At 38.7% G+C, this 23,249-nt stretch overlaps 4 protein-coding genes across 31 annotated transcripts in view; 3 read left to right on the top strand and 1 right to left on the bottom strand.

Annotated features, from left to right (window-relative positions):
- S100A1 (S100 calcium binding protein A1) overlaps positions 1–23,249 on the bottom strand; it is a 1,186,348-nt gene that overhangs the window by 498,350 nt on the left and 664,749 nt on the right. The window contains exon 1 of one of the 28 annotated variants that reach the window (XM_050754054.1): positions 14,169–14,172. The exons of the other annotated variants lie outside the window; for them this stretch is intronic. The gene's annotated coding sequence lies outside the window, so the exon portion shown is untranslated. Of the gene's footprint in view, positions 1–14,168; positions 14,173–23,249 lie in introns of those variants that run through there. 28 annotated transcript variants of the gene reach the window in all.
- S100A8 (S100 calcium binding protein A8) overlaps positions 1–23,249 on the top strand; it is a 675,486-nt gene that overhangs the window by 265,479 nt on the left and 386,758 nt on the right. The window lies entirely within an intron of this gene.
- On the top strand, positions 11,986–13,357 carry LOC126935282 (small proline-rich protein 2A). The gene is made up of 2 exons (XM_050756542.1): positions 11,986–12,052; positions 12,752–13,357. Exon 2 carries the CDS (start codon positions 12,771–12,773, stop codon positions 12,987–12,989), a length of 219 nt encoding a protein of 72 aa, XP_050612499.1. The 5' UTR covers positions 11,986–12,052; positions 12,752–12,770; the 3' UTR covers positions 12,990–13,357.
- On the top strand, positions 20,855–21,854 carry LOC126935319 (small proline-rich protein 2E). Its single transcript, XM_050756559.1, has 2 exons — positions 20,855–20,895; positions 21,617–21,854. The coding sequence occupies exon 2, from the start codon at positions 21,636–21,638 to the stop codon at positions 21,852–21,854; it is 219 nt and encodes a 72-aa protein (XP_050612516.1). The 5' UTR covers positions 20,855–20,895; positions 21,617–21,635.

Raw genomic sequence — 23,249 nt, 5'->3', positions numbered from 1 at the left:
TTTGCCTGTCTCCTTTTAACCATCATTGTGTAATTTTTGCTTATTCATGATTGCATTGTAGCATATCATTGTATAAATATACAATACTTTTGTTTCCTTATTTATTCTACTCTTGGTTGACATTGGGTTGTCCCTATTTGATATTGTTATGAATAGTGCCATCATGACGTTTTCTTCCTGCCTGTGGGTGCACATGATCACACATTTCTCTAGGGTATATGCCCAGAAGTGTGTGCATCTTCAACTTTGGTAGGTGATGCCAAACTGTTTTCTAAAATGCTGTCCCAATTTAAATGCCTAGAGCTGTGTAGTAAATTTTATGCTTCCTTTCCCTCTTTCAGTTAATCAATCATTGTCATCTTTCTAAGTTTTACCTATCTGGTATTGGCATAATTATCTTTTATTGTGCTTTGAATATGCATTTTATTAAATATTAATGACCTTTAGAAGCTTTGAAAAATATGTTTATTCATTTTGACATATATACTTGTGAAGTGCCTGCTGAAGGCTTTTACCCATTTCTATTGAGTTGTTTTTTTCTGACTAATTTTTATGATTTCTTAATATATTTTGGATACCTAGCTTTAATGGTAACTTGGCTAACCCACTGTAACTAAGATTTTCTCCTGTTTTCCTCCAGAATTATAGAATGTTTTATTTTTATCTTAGTGACACATTTTGAATTAATTTTTCTATGTGTGAAGTAAGAATCAATATTCACTATTTCCCATATCAATGTCCAATTTCTTGAGTACCATTTGCTGACAAGTTTCTTTTTCTTGCCCATTAAATTACTTTGACACCTTCATTGAAAGCCAACTAACTATATAGATATAGATACATGTCCATGTGGGTCTGTTTTTGGACTTTATTCTATTCTATTGATCTCTATGTCTATTTTTAAGCTAATACCACATCTGATTAGTTTGGTTCTAGAATAAATATTCATTTGTGCTGCTCCAAGTACTATATATTTCCACAGGTGTTTTATAATTAGCTTGTTAATTTCTTTAAAAAACACTGAGGGGTTTTGACTGAAATTATATTAAATCTATGGCTCAATTTGGGAAGAACTGACAGTATTGACAAAATTTAGCAGTATTGGCTTTTTGATCCATGAACAAGGAGTATCTCTCCATTTATTTACTTTCGAGAAGTACACAGTGTTCAGTGAAAGGTCTTGCACATCTTTTATTAAAGTTTTTTGGTATTTACTTCAAAGGTTATTATAAGTGGATTTTAACATTTTATTTTTGAATTGTCTGTTGCTACAGATATTGCTATGACCCTGCTTGAAGTCACCTGAATGTCTGCATTATTTCTACAGCCTCCTTACTCTCTCCCAGTTTTCATCCTTGCTCTATATAACAAATACTCAACACAGTAGTCAGAATTAACCTCTCAAAGATAATGTCACTTTTCTAGTCAGATAATTCCCTTCTAAATCAGAATATGAGACACAGTCCAACATGAACTGAAACTCATCTCTGAAATCTACCTCATCTGTATTTATTCTTCCTTCCTTCTCTCAGAAAAGCTTAAGTAGGGTAGGAAATTGCATGGTCATATTATGAGGTGAGAGGCAGCATTTTTTTTCTCTCTAAAATTTTGTGTACCATTTTATTATTATATAATACATATTTCATACCTACTACTAAAAAATACAATTAAAATGTTCAAGCTAGTCCATTGAAATAGTAAGGTACTGAATGAAATGATTTGTTTTGTCAAGTGTTTTCTTTGATATGTATTTACCATATGTTTATCCTGGATTTCTTTATCTTTTGTTAGTATTTATGTAGTTCAGGCAGAAAAACTTGGGAAAGTTAAGTTTTCCAGTTTTTGAATTGCATATAAATGGACTAATACTTAAAACACACATGCAAGCATCTTCTTTTTTACAAAAAGAGGAAAGTCTGTAATTGTTTGATTTGAGACAGATTATTTTAGCTCTTCTTTTGTTTTCATCTTACTCTCTTTCATTTCTTCCTTCTTCCCTCTGACATGCCCACCCTATTTACCTGATTTTTCCTTCCTTCTTGCCTTCATAAGTTTTGAGTATGTATTTGCCAGGCACTAAGCTCCAGGGATAAATGATAAGCCATTTTGCTTGCCCTCAAAAACCTTAGAATCATATGTGAAATAAAATAATTGCAATTCTGGTATACATACTATGTTAAAATTATGTTTGAAAAGCATAATTGGGGTGATTTGATTCTACTTGAGAAGATAGGGGTGGAGCTAGGAAAACCTCCAGATGAATGAGCAGATTGTAGAAGCATATGCAGGTGATCATCAGGGAGATAGGAGAGCTGAAAGGTGAAGTATTCCAGATGCAGGGACATCAGAGAACCCACACAGACGCAATATTCCAGAGACTGCTTTGTCGTTCAGTAGGTCTGGAGTAAATGGTGCAATTGTAGGTGTTGTGTAAAGTTGTGTTAGAGTACACACAGCCCAGTTGTGAACCTTCTTGTGGTTATCTACCAAAAGCTACCATTTTTGTCTTATTTACAATGATACTGCTATAAAGTTAAAAAACTTCAACAGCACAGAAAAGCTATGATCCTCTCTATCTGAGTCTATGCTCTTTCTTGTTGTCCAAAGATAATCACAGTTTATTTCCAAAGTAACCATCATTAACATGAACAGCCATCATTATAGATACTTTTCCATGCATAGTAAGTAGAAAAAGAGATAGAAAGAATAGAAAAGTGCCATAGCTGGAATTTTTAATGCATTCATTTAACTTAACAGAGGAAAAGGAAATCAAGATGATAATTAAGAATTGTCAAATGTCGGGGGGTGGAGCAAGATGGCTGAATAGGAACAGCTCCAGTCTCCAACTGCCAGCGCCAGTGACACAGAAGACCGGTGATTTCTGCATTTTCAACTGAGGTACTGGGTTCATCTCACTAGGGAGTGCCGGACAATCGGTGCTGGTCAGCTACTGCAGCCCGACCAGTGAGAGCAGAAGCAGGGCGAGGCATCGCCTCACCTGGGAAGCACAAGGGGAAAGGGAATCCCTTTTCCTAGCCAGGGGAACTGAGACACACAACACCTGGAAAATCGGGTAACTCCCACCCCAATACTGTGCTTTAAGCAAACGGGCACACCAGGAGATTATATAACACACCTGCCGGGAGGGTCCCACGCCCACGGAGCCTCCCTCATTGCTAGCACAGCAGTCTGTGATCTACCGGCAAGGCAGCAGCGATGCTGGGGGAGGGGCGCCCGCCATTGCTGAGGCTTAAGTAGGTAAACAAAGCCGCTGGGAAGCTCGAACTGGGTGGAGCTCACAGCAGCTCAAGGAAACCTGCCTGTCTCTGTAGACTCCACCTCTGGGGACAGGGCACAGCTAAACAACAACAATAAAAAGCAGCAGAAACCTCTGCAGACGCAAACGACTCTGTCTGACAGCTTTGAAGAGAGCGGTGGATCTCCCAACACGGAGGTTGAGATCTGAGAAGGGACAGACTCCCTGCTCAAGTGGGTCCCTGACCCCTGAGTAGCCTAACTGGGAGACATCCCCACTAGGGGCAGTCTGACACCCCACACCTCACAGGGTGGAGTACACCCCTGAGAGGAAGCTTCCAAATCAAGAATCAGACAGGTACACTCGCTGTTCAGCAATATTCTATCTTCTGCAGCCTCTGCTGCTGATACCCAGGCAAACAGGGTCTGGAGTGGACCTCAAGCAATCTCCAACAGACCTACAGCTGAGGGTCCTGACTGGTAGAAGGAAAACTATCAAACAGGAAGGACACCTACACCAAAACCCCATCAGTACATCACCATCATCAAAGACCAGAGGCAGATAAAACCACAAAGATGGGGAAAAAGCAGGGCAGAAAAGCTGGAAATTCAAAAAATAAGAGCGCATCTCCCCCGGCAAAGGAGCACAGCTCGTTGCCAGCAACGGATCACAGCTGGACAGAGAATGACTTTGACGAGATGAGAGAAGAAGGCTTCAGTCCACCAAACTTCTCAGAGCTAAAGGAGGAATTACATACCCAGCGCAGAGAAACTAAAAATCTTGAAAAAAGAGTGGAAGAATTGATAGCTAGAGTAATTAATGCAGAGAAGGTCATAAATGAATGGACAGAGATGAAAACCATGACACGAGAAATACGTGACAAATGCACAAGCTTCAGTAACCGACTCGATCAACTGGAAGAAAGAGTATCAGCGATTGAGGATCAAATGAATGAAATGAAGCAAGAAGAGAAACCAAAAGAAAAAAGAAGAAAAAGAAATGAACAAAGCCTGCAAGAAGTATGGGATTATGTAAAAAGACCAAATCTACGTCTGATTGGGGTGCCTGAATGTGAGGGGGAAAATGGAACCAAGTTGGAAAACACTCTTCAGGATATCATCCAGAAGAACTTCCCCAACCTAGTAGGGCAGGCCAACATTCAAATCCAGGAAATACTGAGAACGCCACAAGGATACTCCTCGAGAAGAGCAACTCCAAGACACATAATTGCCAGATTCACCAAAGTTGAAATGAAGGAAAAAATCTTAAGGGCAGCCAGAGAGAAAGGTCGGGTTACCCACAAAGGGAAGCCCATCAGACTAACAGCAGATCTCTCGGCAGAAACTCTCCAAGCCAGAAGAGAGTGGGGGCCAATATTCAACATTCTTAAAGAAAAGAATTTTAAACCCAGAATTTCATATGCAGCCAAACTAAGTTTCATAAGTGAAGGAGAAATCCTTTACAGATAAGCAAATGCTTAGAGATTTTGTCACCACCAGGCCTGCCTTACAAGACACCCTGAAGGAAGCACTAAACATGGAAAGGAACAACCGGTACCAGCCATTGCAAAAACATGCCAAAATGTAAAGACCATCGAGGCTAGGAAGAAACTGCATCAAGTAACGAGCAAAATAACCAGTTAATATCATAATGGCAGGATCAAGTTGACACATAACAATCTTAACCTTAAATGTAAATGGACTAAATGCTCCAATTAAAAGACACAGACTGGCAAACTGGATAAAGAGTCAAGACCCATCAGTCTGCTGTATTCAGGAGACCCATCTCACACGCAGAGACATACATAGGCTCAAAATAAAGGGATGGAGGAAGATCTACCAAGCAAATGGAGAACAAAAAAAAAAAAAAGCAGAGGTTGCAATACTAGTCTCTGATAAAACATACTTTAAACCATCAAAGATCAAAAGAGACAAAGAAGGCCATTACATAGGTAAAGGGATCAATTCAACAGGAAGAGCTAACTATCCTAAATATATATGCCCCCAATACAGGAGCACCCAGATTCATAAAGCAAGTCCTTAGAGACTTACAAAGAGACTTAGACTCCCATACAATAATAATGGGAGACTTCAACACTCCACTGTCAACATTAGACAGATCAACGAGACAGAAAGTTAACAAGGATATCCAGGAATTGAACTCAGCTCTGCAGCAAGCAGGCCTAATAGACATCTATAGAACTCTCCACCCCAAATCAACAGAATACACATTCTTCTCAGCACCACATTGCACTTATTCCAAAACTGACCACATAATTGGAAGTAAAGCACTCCTCAGCAAATGTACAAGAACAGAAATTATAACAAACTGTCTCTCAGACCACAGTGCAATCAAACTAGAACTAAGGACTAAGAAACTCAATCAAAATCGCTCAACTACATGGAAACTGAACAACCTGCTCCTGAATGACTACTGGGTACATAACGAAATGAAGGCAGAAATAAAGATGCTCTTTGAAACCAATGAGAACAAAGCTACAACATACCAGAATCTCTGGGACACATTTAAAGCAGTGTGTAGAGGGAAATTTATAGCACTAAATGCCCACAAGAGAAAGCTGGAAAGATCTAAAATTGACACTCTAACATCACAATGAAAAGAACTAGAGAAGCAAGAGCAAACACATTCGAAAGCTAGCAGAAGGCAAGAAATAACTAAGATCAGAGCAGAACTGAAGGAGATAGAGACACAAAACCCCCCCCAAAAAATCAATGAATCCGGGAGTTGGTTTTTTGAAAAGATCAACAAAATTGACAGACCGCTAGCAAGACTAATAAAGAAGAAAAGAGAGAAGAATCAAATAGACGCAATAAGAAATGATAAAGGCGATATCACCACCGACCCCACAGAAATACAGACTACCATCAGAGAATACTATAAACACCCATATGCAAATAAACTAGAAAATCTTGAAGAAATGGATAATTTCCTGGACACTTACATTCTTCCAAGACTAAACCAGGAAGAAGTTGAATCCCTGAATAGACCAATAGCAGACTCTGAAATTGAGGCGATAATTAATAGCCTACCAATCAAAAAAAGTCCAGGACCAGAGAGATTCACAGCTGAATTCTACCAGAGGTACAAGGAGGAGCTGGTACCATTCCTTCTGAAACTATTCCAATCAATAGAAAAAGAGGGAATCCTCCCTAACTCATTTTATGAGGCCAACATCATCCTGATACCAAAGCCTGGCAGAGACACAACCAAAAAAAGAGAATTTTAGACCAATATCCCTGATGAACATCAATGCAAAAATCCTCAATAAAATACTGGCAAGCCGGATTCAGCAGCACATCAAAAAGCTTATCCACCATGATCAAGTGGGCTTCATCCCTGGGATGCAAGGCTGGTTCAACATTCACAAATCAATAAACATAATCCAGCATATAAACAGAACCAAAGACAAGAACCACATGATTATCTCAATAGATGCAGAAAAGGCTTTTGACAAAATTCAACAGCCCTTCATGCTAAAAACGCTCAATAAATTCGGTATTGATGGAACGTACTTCAAAATAATAAGAGCCATTTATGACAAACCCACAGCCAATATCATACTGAATGGGCAAAAACTGGAAAAATTCCCTTTGAAAACTGGCACAAGACAGGGATGCCCTCTCTCACCACTCCTATTCAACATAGTATTGGAAGTTCTGGCTAGGGCAATCAGGCAAGAGAAAGAAATCAAGGGTATTCAGTTAGGAAAAGAAGAAGTCAAATTGTCCCTCTTTGCAGATGACATGATTGTATATTTAGAAAACTCCATCGTCTCAGCCCAAAATCTCCTTAAGCTGATAAGCAACTTCAGCAAAGTCTCAGGATACAAAATTAATGTGCAAAAATCACAAGCATTCTTATACACTAGTAACAGACACACAGAGAGCCAAATCATGAATGAACTTCCATTCACAATTGCTTCAAAGAGAATAAAATACCTAGGAATCCAACTTACAAGGGATGTAAAGGACCTCTTCAAGGAGAACTACAAACCACTGCTCAGTGAAATCAAAGAGGACACAAACAAATGGAAGAACATACCATGCTCATGGATAGGAAGAATCAATATCGTGAAAATGGCCATACTGCCCAAGGTAATTTATAGATTCAATGCCATCCCCATCAAGCTACCAATGAGTTTCTTCACAGAATTGGAAAAAACTGCTTTAAAGTTCATATGGAACCAAAAAAGAGCCCGCATTGCCAAGACAATCCTAAGTCAAAAGAACAAAGCTGGAGGCATCACGCTACCTGACTTCAAACTATACTACAAGGCTACAGTAACCAAAACAGCATGGTAATGGTACCAAAACAGAGATATAGACCAATGGAACAGAACAGAGTCCTCAGAAATAATACCACACATCTACAGCCATCTGATCTTTGACAAACCTGAGAGAAACAAGAAATGGGGAAAGGATTCCCTATTGAATAAATGGTGCTGGGAAAATTGGCTAGCCATAAGTAGAAAGCTGAAACTGGATCCTTTCCTTACTCCTTATACGAAAATTAATTCAAGATGGATTAGAGACTTAAATGTTAGACCTAATACCATAAAAATCCTAGAGGAAAACCTAGGTAGTACCATTCAGGACATAGGCATGGGCAAAGACTTCATGTCTAAAACACCAAAAGCAACGGCAGCAAAAGCCACAATTGACAAATGGGATCTAATTAAACGAAAGAGCTTCTGCACAGCAAAAGAAACTACCATCAGAGTGAACAGGCAACCTACAGAATGGGAGAAAATTTTTGCAATCTACTCATCTGACAAAGGGCTAATATCCAGAACCTACAAAGAACTCAACCAAATTTACAAGAAAAAAACAAACAACCCCATCAAAAAGTGGGCAAAGGATATGAACAGACATTTCTCAAAAGAATACATTCATAGAGCCAACAGACACATGAAAAAATGCTCATCATCACTGGCCATCAGAGAAATGCAAATCAAAACCACAATGAGATACCATCTCACACCAGTTAGAATGGCAATCATTAAAAAGTCAGGAAACAACAGGCGTTGGAGAGGATGTGGATAAATAGGAACACTTTTACACTGTGGGTGGGATTGTAAACTAGTTCAACCATTATGGAAAACAGTATGGCGATTCCTCAAGGATCTAGAACTAGATGTACCATATGACCCAGCCATCCCATTACTGGGTATATACCCAAAGGATTATAAATCATGCTGCTATAAAGACACATGCACACGTATGTTTATTGCGGCACTATTCACAATAGCAAAGACTTGGAATCAACCCAAATGTCCATCAGTGACAGACTGGATTAAGAAAATGTGGCACATATACACCATGGAATACTCTGCAGCCATCAAAAAGGATGAGTTTGTGTCCTTTGTAGGGACATGGATGCAGCTGGAAACCATCATTCTTAGCAAACTATCACAAGAACAGAAAACCAAACACCGCATATTCTCACTCATAGGTGGGAACTGAACAATGAGATCACTTGGACTCGGGAAGGGGAACATCACACACCGGGGCCTATCATGGGGAGGGGGGAGGGGGGAGGGATTGCATTGGGAGTTATACCTGATGTAAATGACGAGTTGATGGGTGCTGACGAGTTGATGGGGAAGCACACCAACATGGCACCAGTATACGTATGTAACAAACCTGCATGTTATGCATATGTACCCTAGAACTTAAAGTATAATAATAATCATAAATAAATTAAGAAAAAAAAGAAAAGAAGAATTGTCAAATGTCAGGAAAAATTTTCTCCAGTGCTCAGATTTCTGCAACATTGTGAATAAGCCGATCTTAAAATGCGAAGCATTTGGAGTCATTATTTTCTTATCTCCACATTTCAATATCAAATAGTATTACAGAATTACCAATATAAATGTTGAGTAAATTTGTATCTTCCCAACCCATTTTCACTTCAACATTTTTGCTAGTAATATAGAAATTTTCACATTGTTAGGGTTTATAAATATTGATGCTCTGTTTTATGACCTCAGTTCCTACATACGATTATGCTTATTTCATTATTTAAAATGATACATTGCTAATTACTATTTATCTTACCATAGCTCTCCACCTATGGGATGTTTAGTAGATTATATCTCTTGGATGGTTGTATTTGACAAAGCAGTTTTATAAGAATTTACTGCAGGAGCTATATTTATTAGCTTCTTCTGCATCTATATTTTAAAGCTTCAATGGCCTTTATTTTCTTGTTGGGTTGTTCGAAAATTTAAAGGATGATTTAGAGTCTGTTCTCCTTCTTCCTTTTCAGATGGTCATTTCTGGAGGTTTCTGTTTGTTTTTTTCCAGTCTGTGCTGACAGCTCTCCAGGTCTTCTGTACACCCCTTGTCCTCTCTCTTCCCTTCTTAAAGTAATTTCCTGGATTAAACCCACCATTTCTCCGCCTTTCTGTTTCTTGAGCTTATGCCACTGCTCATTGAAGAATATCCTTATGTAATTCCCTAATAAAGAATGTGTGGGAGAAATATTGTCTCAAAGCAGATACAGGACTCAGCCATCTTCCACAATTTGTGCAGCTAAGAGAAAAAAAAAACCACATTGGGCTTTCCCTCATCATTCTACTGTTTCTCTTCCTTTCCTCATCAACTCTCATACCCAATCAGGAGGACTTTTGGCTCCTTTGTGCCCTGAATTTAAAAGATCCTCTTTAATTGCGTCTTCAAGTCCACCTCCAGATTTATAAAGAAATTCCTCTTCTGAGTAATCCTTAGCATCAAACACTGTATCAGCAATACAGGCTGCTAGGAGTCAATGGATAAAGGCCTTAAAATTCCGAGTGAAGTTTATTTTTATTTTTCCAATATGGTGGATTGGAGACATTGTTAGCATGCCTCTCTCACTTGGAAAGACAAAATAGTGTGTAGAGATCCACACTGTGAACTTTTTCCCAAGAAGCAATGCAGGAACTTAACAGGAAAACTGAAACAAACAAACAAACAAACAAACGAAACAAAAAAACCACACATCCTTTGAAAAAGCTGCAGGCTGCAACCTACACTGTGAGCCAGGCAGAAAACAGAGTTTTTTTTTTTTTTTCTTTTAAATTTTATTTTTTTAATTATTATCATACTTTAAGTTCTAGGGTACATGTGCATAACGTGCAGGTTTGTTACATATGTATACTTGTGCCATGTTGCTGTGCTGCACCCATCAACTCGTCAGCACCCATCAACTCGTCATTTACATCAGGTATAACTCCCAATGCAATCCCTCCCCCCTCCCCCCTCCCCATGATAGGCCCCAGTGTGTGATGTTCCCCTTCCCGAGTCCAAGTGATCTCATTGTTCAGTTCCCACCTATGAGTGAGAATATGCGGTGTTTGGTTTTCTGTTCTTGTGATAGTTTGCTAAGAATGATGGTTTCCAGCTGCATCCATGTCCCTACAAAGGACACAAACTCATCCTTTTTGATGGCTGCAGAGTATTCCATGGTGTATATGTGCCACATTTTCTTAATCCAGTCTGTCACTGATGGACATTTGGGTTGATTCCAAGTCTTTGCTATTGTGAATAGTGCCGCAATAAACATACGTGTGCATGTGTCTTTATAGCAGCATGATTTATAATCCTTTGAGTTTTTAAGAGTGTTAGCGTGGAAGGACTGCCTCCAGGATATACACCACTAGGTAACCTGGCAATCCAGGCCATGGGAGAAGGCCTTAACCCTCCCCAGTGCTGGAACTGATTTATGGAGCAGTGGGGAATATAAAAGTAGAAGCAGCAGTGGGAAGAGCCTTGTGTGCATTTCCAATCTCCAGAATTTACATGTGATGGTGAGTCTATGCATCTTGTTCTCTGCTGTGGGGAACCACATAGGCACGGTTCAATAAATAGGTTTTAGGTGATTCCATGTGGTTTTTGTTCACTTCTCTCCATTTCTTTAATGTGGCGATTAAGAGCACAGTTTTTAATTCCTTAAAAGGTGTATAGTACACATATTTGAGGGCAGCAAGGAGGAAAAGTGCTGAGGGGACTGGATTCCACTGTGGAATCTGTCCTGGCAGAGAAATGCCTCTATGAATTGGGTGGAAAAGACAGCTCTAAAAGTGCAAAGAATATAAGTCAAACCCAGGATTATATAGGAAAAAAAAAAAAAAAGATGGAGGAAAAAATTTCAGACTTGAAGAAGGGTCTACAAATAGCACAATGTGGACAGTCTCTAACCCAGAGCCAAGTATGCTCTCCTGTGAATAGAGAAAAGCTCAAACCCAGGGAGGAGAAGTGACCTACCTGTGATCACAGGACTTGGCAATGATAGAACTATGTTCAGTTTCTCATTACTTCTAGCAAATTGGCAAATTATACTAAGGGAGTAGAGGTAGAGTTGAGTTCATGTACAACAATATAGAAATCAGCTAAAGTGGATCAGAGCAGGATGCTTTATAATTCAGGGAAAGGGTAAGATAGAAAGGGATCCTTTCCCCCAATCAAGAAGGACAGTCTTGGACCACCAGTTAGAGAATCTGCCAATTTTCTCTCTGCCATAAGTCACTGAAACTGAGAGCTAAGGAAGGGCCTCCATGAGTCATGAGCACTTAATTCAGCGGGAGATCTCAGAACAGGATATTTCCTTTTTTGAGATTCCCTGTTACGCCAGTTATGGATACATTTGCATTTTGGATGGGACATTACTTGATCCAGCCCATTTTAGGCAGTTCTACTTCCCCCTGGGTGGGGCAGCAGTCCCTATAAAGAGGTTCTCTGCCATATAACTCCTAAACTCCTGGTACTTGAGCACTGATCTGCTTTGGAGAACCCGGTGAGTCTGCTTACTTGAGTTCCTCTGTTCTTTTTGCCCTCAAATGTTGAATTTAATCTGAAGACAGAAAGCATGGTTGATCCAAACCTCTGATTACAGTTTCGACACTACTTAGTGGGTGGAACCTGAGGATTAAATCATAATGATACACTGTTTTAGCTTTTTTTTGTAAGCAGTTTGGTATTCATATGAACAGAGAAGTTAACAGGAAGGCTTTGATTTGAAGAAGCGGTAAAAGCAAAGTGTTTTTCCTTTTTTTGATATCTTTCTGGTGTCCTTTTCAAACATTTGTGTTTTAACAGGTGTCAGAGCCTGCAGTTCTTCCCAAATGGCCCTTTGCTCTGTGGCCATCAGCCCACTGGGACTTTACAACAGATAATGATGATAGGAATAGCTTCTGAGATTGCCCAGGGTGTCTGAACTTGTGACTGCCTTTCTTGAAGTGGTTATTTTCATGTTTGATTCTTTATAAGAGAGATATTTTCTTTGGAAAAATTGCATGAGAAAACAGAGGATTTCCCAGGGTTGATAAAGCAATTTGCTAAAGTGGAAAGGATAAACCAGAGTCATGAAAAGGGAATGAGGAGTTTAAATAATTTTTTGGAGATTGGAGAAATAATATCCCATAGTATTACATAAACGTTGGCTTTTCTTTGTGAGAGGCCCTTCCTGTGAACACTGTCGTATCATTTCTTTCAGATTCTGAGACTCCAGCAGGATGTCTTATCAACAGCAGCAGTGCAAGCAGCCCTGCCAGCCACCTCCTGTGTGCCCCACGCCAAAGTGCCCAGAGCCATGTCCACCCCCGAAGTGCCCTGAGCCCTGCCCACCACCAAAGTGTCCAGAGCCCTGCCCACCTCAGCAGTGCCAGCAGAAATGTCCTCCTGTGCCACCTTCCCCACCCTGCCAGTCAAAGTATCCACCCAAGAGCAAGTAGCAGTTTCAGGGTTCATCAGGACCATGAATGGATGAGGATAATTAGCTCACCTCGTTCCACAACTTCACCTGCATCTTCTCATCAAAGTCATTCAGGGATACACGGGAGCTTCTTTCCCCTTAGCCAGTGATCTCCCCATGATGTTCCCTGACAGCAAAAGCTTCCCTTTATGATGCTGCCATACTGCCACTATCCAGGTGGAAACTTAGATAGGAAGTCCTCAGCTGTACCGGCCTTTCAGAGCTTCTCCTTGGGTGCCATCGAAGAATTCTGTTGATGTTTTCTGTGTCTGTCTGTCTCCTGGGCATGAGCTTCTACCACCTGTGCATTTGTCACTTTCCTTTCACTCCCTGAATAAAGTAGCTATGTATATATTTTTGTGAGTGGATATTTCGTTTCTTTTTAAACCTACTTTATTAACAATATCATATGATCATTTGGATTTACTTCTATCTTTCTTTGGTCCCCAGGACCATTCATGAATATTGTAGGAAATTTGGGTCATACTAGAAATTATTTCTGTATTATTTTAAACCCGTGTTATTTTCCTTAATTAGCATTTGATTGATTCGAGGAACATATGATTCAACTTCTCCAAATGTCAGTCTCTTTACTGCAAAGTGAGCAAAATAACGTTTACATAACAAACTAGTCTAAGGCATAAAATTGAATTACTATCTGAAATTTGGTTGGCACAATGCCTGACACATAATTTGCAGTCATTTAATTGAGGTTTATTAGCAGGAATATATCATCATTGTCTTCATCATCATCACTATCATCATCACCAGCATCACTACACCACTACAACCACTACCATAGTTGCTCCAGCAAAAGAGTAGCTAGCTTGGATATAACTAATACAGGAAATAAGAAGAGTCTCTATTGTTGTTTTTTATGAATTTGTAATACTTGTACACAATTACGGGGTACATATGATATCTCGTTACACGGATATAATGTGTAATGATCAAGTCAGGATATCAGGAAATTTAGATTATCCATCACCTGGGGTATTTATCGTTTTTCTTTGTTAGGAACATTTTAATTTTTCTCTCCTAGCTCTTGTGAAATATAGAATACATTGTTGTAAACTGTAGTCACCCTACTCTGCTATCAAATATTAAAAATTATTCCTTCTATCTTTTTGTTTGTACCCATTAACCAACATCACCCCATCCCCCACAAACACCCTTCCCTGCCTCAGGTATCTATCATTCTATTCTCCATGATATCTATCTTCATGATACTGACTTTTCTAGCCTCCACATATGAGTGAGAACATGTGATGTTTGCCTTTCTGTGCTTGACTTATTTCACTTAAGATAATGACCTCCAGTTTCATCGATGTAGTTGCAAACAACATGATTTCATTCTTTTTTTTACAACCAAGTAGTATTTCATTGTAGGTATATACTATATTTTCTTTTTCCATTCATTCGTTGATGGACACTTAGGTTGATGGACACTTAGGCTGATTACACATCTTTGCTATTGTGAATAGTGCTGAAATAACCATGGGAGTTCAGGCATCCCTTTGCTACACTGATTTATTTTCCTTTGTATAGACACACAGTAGTTACATTGCTGAATTGAATGGTAGTTCTATTTTTGGTATTTTTTTTGTGAAATTGCTATTATTACCTCTGCTTTTAAAGTCTTACCCGAAAACTCCTTGCATACTCAAACATCATAGAGTACGTTTCCTGTGTGTTCTTCTAGTAGTTTTATAGTTTCAGGTCTTACATTTAAGTCTTTAATCCATATTCAGTTGGCTTTTGTATATGATGAGAGATATAAGCCCATATTTCATTCTTCTGCATATGAATTCCATTTTTTTCTGAACAGTTTATTGAGAAACTTGTCCTTTCTCCAATGTATATTCTTGGCATCTTTGTCAAATTCAGTTGGTTGTAAATATGGGGGTTTATATTTGGGTTCTTTATTATTTTCCATTGGTTTATGTATCTGCTTTTGTATAATAGCATGTTATTTTGTTGACTGTATCCTTGTGACATATTTTGAAGTCAGGTAGTGTGATGCCTCCAGCTTTGCTCTTTTTGCTCAGGATTGCTTTGGCTATTCAGGGTGTTTTTTGGTTCCAAATGAATTTTAGAATTGTTTTTTCCTATTTCTGTGAAGAATGACACTGGTATTTTGATACGGATTCATTGAATCTGTAGATTGCTTTGGGCAGTATGGTCATTTTGACAATAGTAATTCTTCTGATTCATGAGTATGGAATATCTTTCAATTTGTTTTCATGTTCTTTTTTTTTTTCATCAGTGTTTTGTAGTTTTCTTTCTAAAAAGTTTTCATCTCCTTAGTTGAATTTATTGCTAGGTATTCTATTTTTTCTTTTGTAGGTGTTCTAAATGGGATTGCCTTTATCATTTCTTCCTTATCCAATGCATTATTGGTGCATAGAAATGCTGCTGATTTTTATTTTGATGTTGTATCTTGTAACTACTGAATTTATTTTTAAAATCTAGGAGTTTTTTGGTGGTGTCTTTATGCTTTTCCAGATACAAGATCATGTCATCTGCAAAGAGTAACAATCTGACCTCTTCTTTTCCAATTTGGATGGTTCTCTCTTGTCTGATTGCTCTGACTAGAACTTCTAGTACCTTATTGAATAGGAGTGATGAACGTGGGCATCCTTGTCTTGTTTCAGTTCTTAGAGGAAAGGTTTTCATGTTTTCCTCATTTAGAATGATGTTGACTGTGTGTTTCCCATACATGAACTTTATTACATTGAAGTATGTTTCTTCTGTGCTTAGTTTGTTGGGTGTTTGTATCATGAAAAGATACTGAATTTTATCAAATTCTTTCTCTTCATCTATTGAAATAATTATATGCTTTTTCCTTTATGCTATTGATTTATGTTTATAGGTTTCTTTTCTTTTCTTTTTTTTTTTGAGATGGAGTCTCGCTCTGTGGCCCAGGCTGGAGTGTAGTAGTCGGATCTCAGCTCACTGCAAGCTCCACCTCCCGGGTTTACCCCATTCTCCTGCCTCAGCCTCTGGAGTAGCTGGGATTACAGGCGCCCACCACCGCGCCCGGCTAGTTTTTTGCATTTTTTGGTAGAGATGGGGTTTCACCGTGTTAGCCAGGATGGTCTCGATCTCCTGACCTTGTGATCTGCCCACCTCCGCCTCCCAAAGTGCTGGGATTCCAGGCGTGAGCCACCGCGCCCGGCTCTATCATTTCTTACATGGGAAATCTAGGAGCAATGAACAGCCTCAGGTTTTGATTATCAGAGAATGTTATAATTTTGCCCTCAGTTTTAAGTACAATTTTGCCAGAAGTGAAATTCTAGGTTACCAATTTTTCCTTTCAGCAGTCTTATTATATCATCCCACTGCCTCCTGATCTCCAAGGCAACTGATGATAAATTGATCAACAGTCGTATTAAGGATCACTTATATATGAAGATTCACTTATCTCTTGTTGCTTTAAAGATTCTGTCTTTGATAGGTTGATTATAATGTGCCTCCATGTAGTTCTCTTTGAATTTGTTTTACTAAGGGTTTGTTGAACTCTTTGGATGTGTAAATTTATCTTTTACAGCAGTCACATATGTGAAACCTTAAAGTATGTAGCCTTTAAGACTGACTTCTGTTACTTACCAATTTGCATTTAAATTTCAACTTTGTCTTTGTGAGTCTTGATAGGTCATTCCATTTTGTCACTGTACAGTATTCCACTCTGTGGATGTGATATACTACAATTTATTTATTCATCTACTGAAGGACATTTTGGTGGATTGTAATTCTTGGAAATTATGAATGAAACTACTATAAACATTTGAATATAGGTTATTTTTTATGGGCATATTTTGAAATCTGTTACATGAATTTCTAGGAGTCATGATGGTGGATCCTATGGTAAAATTATGTTTAGCTCTGTGAGATCATGAGTCAGCTTTGATTTTTCTGTTTATATTTTATTTAACTTCTCTTTGACTTATGGTACAATGCTGTCAGCCCTCTTCTATGTTAGAGTTTAAACTGCTTTTCCGCTCCAGAGTTTTTCACAGTTTTGTCCAGGTTTACTTGCTTTCCTTTATTTATTTACTTTTGTGTGTGAAGGGAGGAAACTTTAAATCCATGCACATTCACTGTCTTAAAAGATTCTTAAGAGGAGAAGTGTCAGATTTATTCTGTTTCTTAGCCTATGTTTTAAATCTCCCTAACACAAAGCATATAAGATCATCCTGTATTTCTGATAGCTCTTGAAATTATTCTTTTAACTAGTCTGATCTAACATTTACAGAAAATAAAACTAGAATTTACAGGCCCTTTTGGCTTTGGGAAGGTTAATGCTAACGAATGATTCAGTTCCTTATAAGGACTTAAACTGAAATTTAGGTAATCTGCCACCAGAAGAAACATGTTATTTAAGTGAGAGAATTTTTTATTGTCCTGAACAGCTAATCATAGTAATAGTAAACTAGATTAGAGATTACATTATATATTTTTATACAGAATGCTAAATATTTACAAATGTCAATTTTCTGTAAACTAACACAGTTAACATATTGCATTTATCATATTTAGTTTTTTATTTTTGTACTTAACAGTAGTCAGAAGACAATCTTAGTCCAAATAACTAGGAACAATTAAATTATCTTGTTTCTGTACTTTATTCTATATTTCTTCTTTGATTAACTCTCATTTTCACCACAAAAGAGTAAGTATCAAGGTTAGCCCATCTTATTATTTCACCACACCTCATTCAAATAAAGTAGTTTCATTTGCTTCCCCCTAAAATCTTCGGGCACTGACCTAAAAGAAATATGATGTAAAAGATCTTAAAGATAAAGCAAATAATTTACTCACCATCAAACACATATCAGACTTGATGTTCTGGCTCTATTTCCTTGATTAACAATGTATTACATTACTATTATGAGTACTATCTGTAGTCATAAGTCTAAGCACATAAAGTACTAAGTCCTAAGGTACCTAATTTAATGGTAGCTATTATTATTATCACTATGTACTATTATTATCACTATGTTCTATTATCCTTACTACCTGTCTTAGTAACCATCAGTTTCTTCCAATTTCATCATAATCAGACCAATTTTACGATTTCTATCTTTCTGGCTCTTGGATAGTAGACAAACTCATTCCTGATGTTTTTACCCTAGTATGATCTCTCAATTTTGGTGAACTGTTTCATAGACACGTATGGCTATTGGGTGCTTGTGGCTTCCCTGTGTTTATGTCACTGGTAGGAGAAAGGGTGATTATTATTAGGATTTTTCTTCAAGAAAGATTATAATAGGGAGGTAATTAAATATTGGGGTATAATAATAAAACAACTCCTACTCACATCCGGCCCCACCTTTAGTGTTTGACCAGAGATGCTTAAAAGGAAGAAGATCATTATCTCACTAATTGAGCTATGGACAGACTTGTTTCTTGTCAGCTTTTCAAAGAAGAATTTTAAGAGTCTTTACAAAATAATAGGTAACATTTGGAGAATATTTTGAAAAGGAAAATAAGAAAATAAAAATCATCTGTAATTACAGCAACCAAACAGAATCACATTTAATAAAATGTTTTAGGTATTTCTTATCTTTTCATAAATAAATGTTAAAATGTTGTCATGCTTTATATATGTTTTTACTATAATTTGAATGTTTTAAATAATATTAAATAGTCTTCTAAAACATCCTTCCCAATGATCTTAAGAATTCTGCAGGGCCTGGATGTCTCAGGGCCTGGATGTTCTAACTAGGGGAAGCTGTGACTGCTAGCTGCCCCTCTTCATGTTGTGGCCATTCCTCATGTAGCTGGTCTGTGAGGAACTCTGAGTTTCAAGTTCACCATCTCAACTTGTAAAGTGACCCTGTCTGAGATGCTGGAAGCACTAGGGCTGCTGGCACTCTGGTGCCTGCACTGCTGTGATAAGCAGCCTGTTTGAGTGGGGTGTCCTCAGAAGGGGAGTCTCAGGGAGTGACCCAAACTGTATTATCTCACACAATGATCTCATTTGGCAGCAAATTCTCCAATTTTGCATGTTAGAAATCAGACATTTCTCTAAGGATTTGTGTTTTAGATGTGATGTGAGGCTGTTGGGGAGTAGTAGGTGACCTATTGAATAAAGGCCGTTTACTTTGTCGTCTGATGTGCTTGGCATGTGTAATAGTTTGTAGGGATCATTTGGTGAGAACACCATTTGTAAACACCTCACTTTAAGGTGCTGACGCTGACGTGATGTTTTTATTTCTGTACTGTCCTGGCCAGTAGTGATCTTGCCTCAAAGCCCTTCCTTACTGACAGGAGCAATGGCAGTTCTGGGAACCTAACCTGCTTAACTGAGAGATGTGATGCTTGGTTGATTCAGCACTTCTGCCCTTCCTGGAGCATAGCTGGTGACTGCTCCAATGATTTTGAGTCTTTCCTCTTCCTCATTTTCCTTTCTTCTTCTCCAATTATAAACCACATTCTTGCAAAGCTTCCTGATTATTGGTCTAAGGAAGCTCTAGCAACATCACCTTAAATATTCAACATACCGTGTTTAGTAAGCCTCACTGATTGCAGGAAGAGTTTATGAAAGATATGAAAGAGGAGTCACTATATGTGTTGACAATATATATGTTGAGTGAACAATATGTAACAAAATGGATAGATGAGAGGTGTACATTGGGGTGTGACTTGATAATCTAGCAGGTCATGGGACTAGGGGGCTTATGGAAAAGACAAAGAAAGAACATGAAAACAAATTAAAAAACACCGAGAAACTCCTAAAACCTGTTTGGAAACAGACAGGAAGAATACATTTTAGATTATACTTAGTTTGTATTTTCCCCCAGATTTCAGACTTTAAGTGCTCTGACCATCTCCACTCTGCAAACCTACTTCTAATTATTTACATATGATAATGTGAGTCTGTGCAGCTTGTTCTCTATAGGATGGTTACAGGGAATCACATAGGCATGGTTCAATACCATGAATGCTTGTAATTTTGTTTCACGTCTCTCCATTTCCTTAATGTGGTGGCTAAGAATACATTTTTATAAATAAAAAGACAATAGTACACATCCTTGATGGCGGCAAGTAGCAAATGTGCTCTCACCCTGGAATCTGTCCTGGGTGACAATTGCCAGTACAAATTGGATGGAGAAGATAGCTTCAAAGGGGAAAGGAAAATCGTAAAATCCAGGGTCCTATGAGAGAGAAAGATAGAAGTGGAGGAGAAAGTTTCTGGCTTGAACAGGGTCAGCAGATGGCACAATGCGGTCAGCTTCCAACTCCAGAGGTAAGTGTGATTCTCCCCTGCTTATAATCCCAGGGAGGAGAGGTGACCTGGCTGTGGTCACACAACTTAGCAAAAAAAAAAAAAAAAAAAAAAAAAAAAAAAAAAAAAAAAAAATCTGGGGCTAGAATTCAGGTCTTTGTTAGGTCTCCCCTTCCTTCTAGCACATTGGCAAATTGTATAAGGAAAGTAGAGGTAGAGATGGGTTCATGTACCACAATAGGGCATTCAGCTACAGTGGATCAAGGCAGGAAGTTTTATGATTTAGGGAAGATGTAAGACAGGAAAGGATCATTGCCCCCAGTCAAAAAAGAGAGCCCTTGACCACCAGTTAGAGAATTCCCCAATTCCTTCTTTGCCATAGGTCACTGAAACTGAGATCTAAGGCAGGGCTTCTGTGAGTCAGGAGCACTTAACCCAGTAGGGAGATCCCAGAACAGGATATTTCCTAGTTTGATAATCACTGTCAGGCCAGTTATGGATACATTTGCATTTGGCTTAAGACAATACTGGATCAGCGTAGTTTTTGGCAGTTCCATTTCCTGTTGGGTGGTGTAGCAGGCCCTATAAAGAGGTTTTCTGCTGCACTGCTCCTGAACTCCTGGTACCTGAGCACTGATCTGCCTTGGAGAACCTGGTGAGTCTGCTTCCTTGAGTTCCTCTGTTCTTTGTGCCCTGAAATGTTGAATTTAATCTGAGTACAGCAAGTTTGGTTGATTCAATCCTATGAATGTTGATTTGATGCTATTTAGTGGATGGAAATGTACGATTAGAGCACAATGATATGCTATTTTAGCTTTCTTTTGGTACACAGCTAGGGGTTCATATGGACAGAGAAGTTAGTTAAGGGGAAAGCTTTGATTTGAACAAGAATAAAATAACAAAGTATTTTTCTTTTTTCTTTGCTTTTCTGGTGTCCTTTTCAAAGGTTTATGTCGTGGCAGGTGTGAGAGCATGCAATTCTTCCCAAACAGCCCTTTTCTCTGTGCCCATGTCAACCCACTGGGATTTTACAACAGATAACGAGGATAGGAATAGCTTGTGAGGTAGCCCTGGGTATCTGAACTTGTGACTGCCTTTCTTGAAGATGTTATTTTCATAGAAATAACATGCTTGGTTGTTTACTACAGAGGTATTTTCTTTGGAAAAATTATATGAGAAAACACAGGAATTCCCAGGGACAATGAAGTAATTCGCTGAAGTGGAAGTGAGAAACCAGGGAGTCTTGAAAAGGGAATTAAGAGTTTAAATAATTTCTTGGAGATAGGAGAAATAATATGCCATGGTATTACACAAGCTTTGGCTTCTCTTTCTGGAGGAGTCCATTCCCATGAACACTGTCATATCATTTCTTTCAGATTCTGAGACTCCAGCAGGATGTCTTACCAACAGCAGCAGTGCAAGCAGCCCTGCCAGCCACCTCCTGTGTGCCCCACGCCAAAGTGCCCAGAGCCATGTCCACCCCCGAAGTGCCCTGAGCCCTGCCCACCACCAAAGTGTCCAGAGCCCTGCCCACCTCAGCAGTGCCAGCAGAAATGTCCTCCTGTGCCACCTTCCCCACCCTGCCAGCCAAAGTGTCCACCCAAGAGCAAGTAACAGCTTCAGGATTCATCAGGACCATGAAAGGATAAGGATAATTGACTCACCTCGTTCCACAGCTTCACCTGCATCTTCTCATCAAACCCATCAAGGGATACACAGGGAGCTTTTATCTGCCTGTGATGATCCTTGATAGCAAAAGATTTCCTTTTTGAGGCTGCCATACTGCCACTGTCCAGGTGGAGACTGAACAAAGGAAGCCCTGGGCTGTGCCAGCTCCCAGAGCTTCAGAGGAAAGAGCAGCTCTCTCCCTGGGAACCATCAGAGAATTCTGTTGATGTGTTCTGTGCCTGTCTGTCCCCTGGGCATGAGCTTCTACCACCCGTGCAGCTGTCACTTTCCTTTCACTCTCTGAATAAAGTATCTATGCATAATATTTGTGAATGGATCTTTTGTTTCTTTTCAAATCTGCTTTATTAGCAATATTTTATAATCATTTGGGTATATTTCCACCTTTCTTTCATCCACAAGCAGGATCTCACAATTTGGGACATATCAAAGATTATTTCTGTACAATTTTAAACCTGTTTTATTTTCCTTAATTAGTGTTTGGTTGATTTGAGGAACATATTATTCAACTTCTCTGAATGTCAATCTCTTTACTGCAAAGTGAGCAAAATAACATTTACTTAACGAATGTGTCTAAGGCATAAAATTGAATTACTATCTGAAATTTTATTGGCACAATACCTAATACATAATTGGCTGCCATTTGATAGAGGTTTATTCACAGCAACATATCATCATTTTTTCCAGCATTGTGATCATCATCATCATGATCATCATCATCATCACTCCCCATGACAACCACTACCATATTTGTTCCAGCAATAGAGTGGCTTGGTTGTAACTAATATGGAAAATAAGAAGACTCTCTCTGCTATTTTTTATTGATTCTTAATACCTATACACATTTTGGGGTACGTGTGATATTTTGTTACATGGATCAAATGTGTAGTGATAAAGTCAGGATATTAGGAAATTTAGGGCATTCATCACCTTGAGCATTTATCATTTCTCTCTTTATTGGAAACATTTAAAACTCCTTTTAAAAAGTGTTTTATTACACTTTAAGTTCTGGGGTACACGTGCAGAATGTGTAGGTTTGTCACATAGGTATACATGTGCCATGGTCATTTGCTGAACCTGTCAACCCATTATCTACAGTGGGTATTTCTCTTAATGCTATGCCTCCTGTAGCCCCTCACTCCCCGAAAGGCCCCGGTGTGTGAAGTTCCCCTCCCTGTGTCCGCAGGTTCTCATTGTTCAGCTCCCACTTATGAGTGAGAACATGTGGTGTTTGGTTTTCTGTTCTTGCGTTAGTTTGCTGAGAATGATGGTTTCCACCTTCATCCATCTCCCTGCAAAAGACGTGAGCTCATCTTTTTTACG

Source organism: Macaca thibetana, chromosome 1 (genome assembly GCF_024542745.1).
Source record: "Macaca thibetana thibetana isolate TM-01 chromosome 1, ASM2454274v1, whole genome shotgun sequence".
Classification (NCBI taxonomy): domain Eukaryota; kingdom Metazoa; phylum Chordata; class Mammalia; order Primates; family Cercopithecidae; genus Macaca; species Macaca thibetana.
Note: the sequence above shows the minus strand (reverse complement) of the source record. Positions and strands in the feature narration are given on the sequence as shown.

Coding starts and splice junctions, on each gene's coding strand:
- LOC126935282 (XM_050756542.1), top strand. CDS start 12,771: ATGTCTTATCAACAGCAGCAGTGCAAGCAGCCCTGCCAGCCACCTCCT.
- LOC126935319 (XM_050756559.1), top strand. CDS start 21,636: ATGTCTTACCAACAGCAGCAGTGCAAGCAGCCCTGCCAGCCACCTCCT.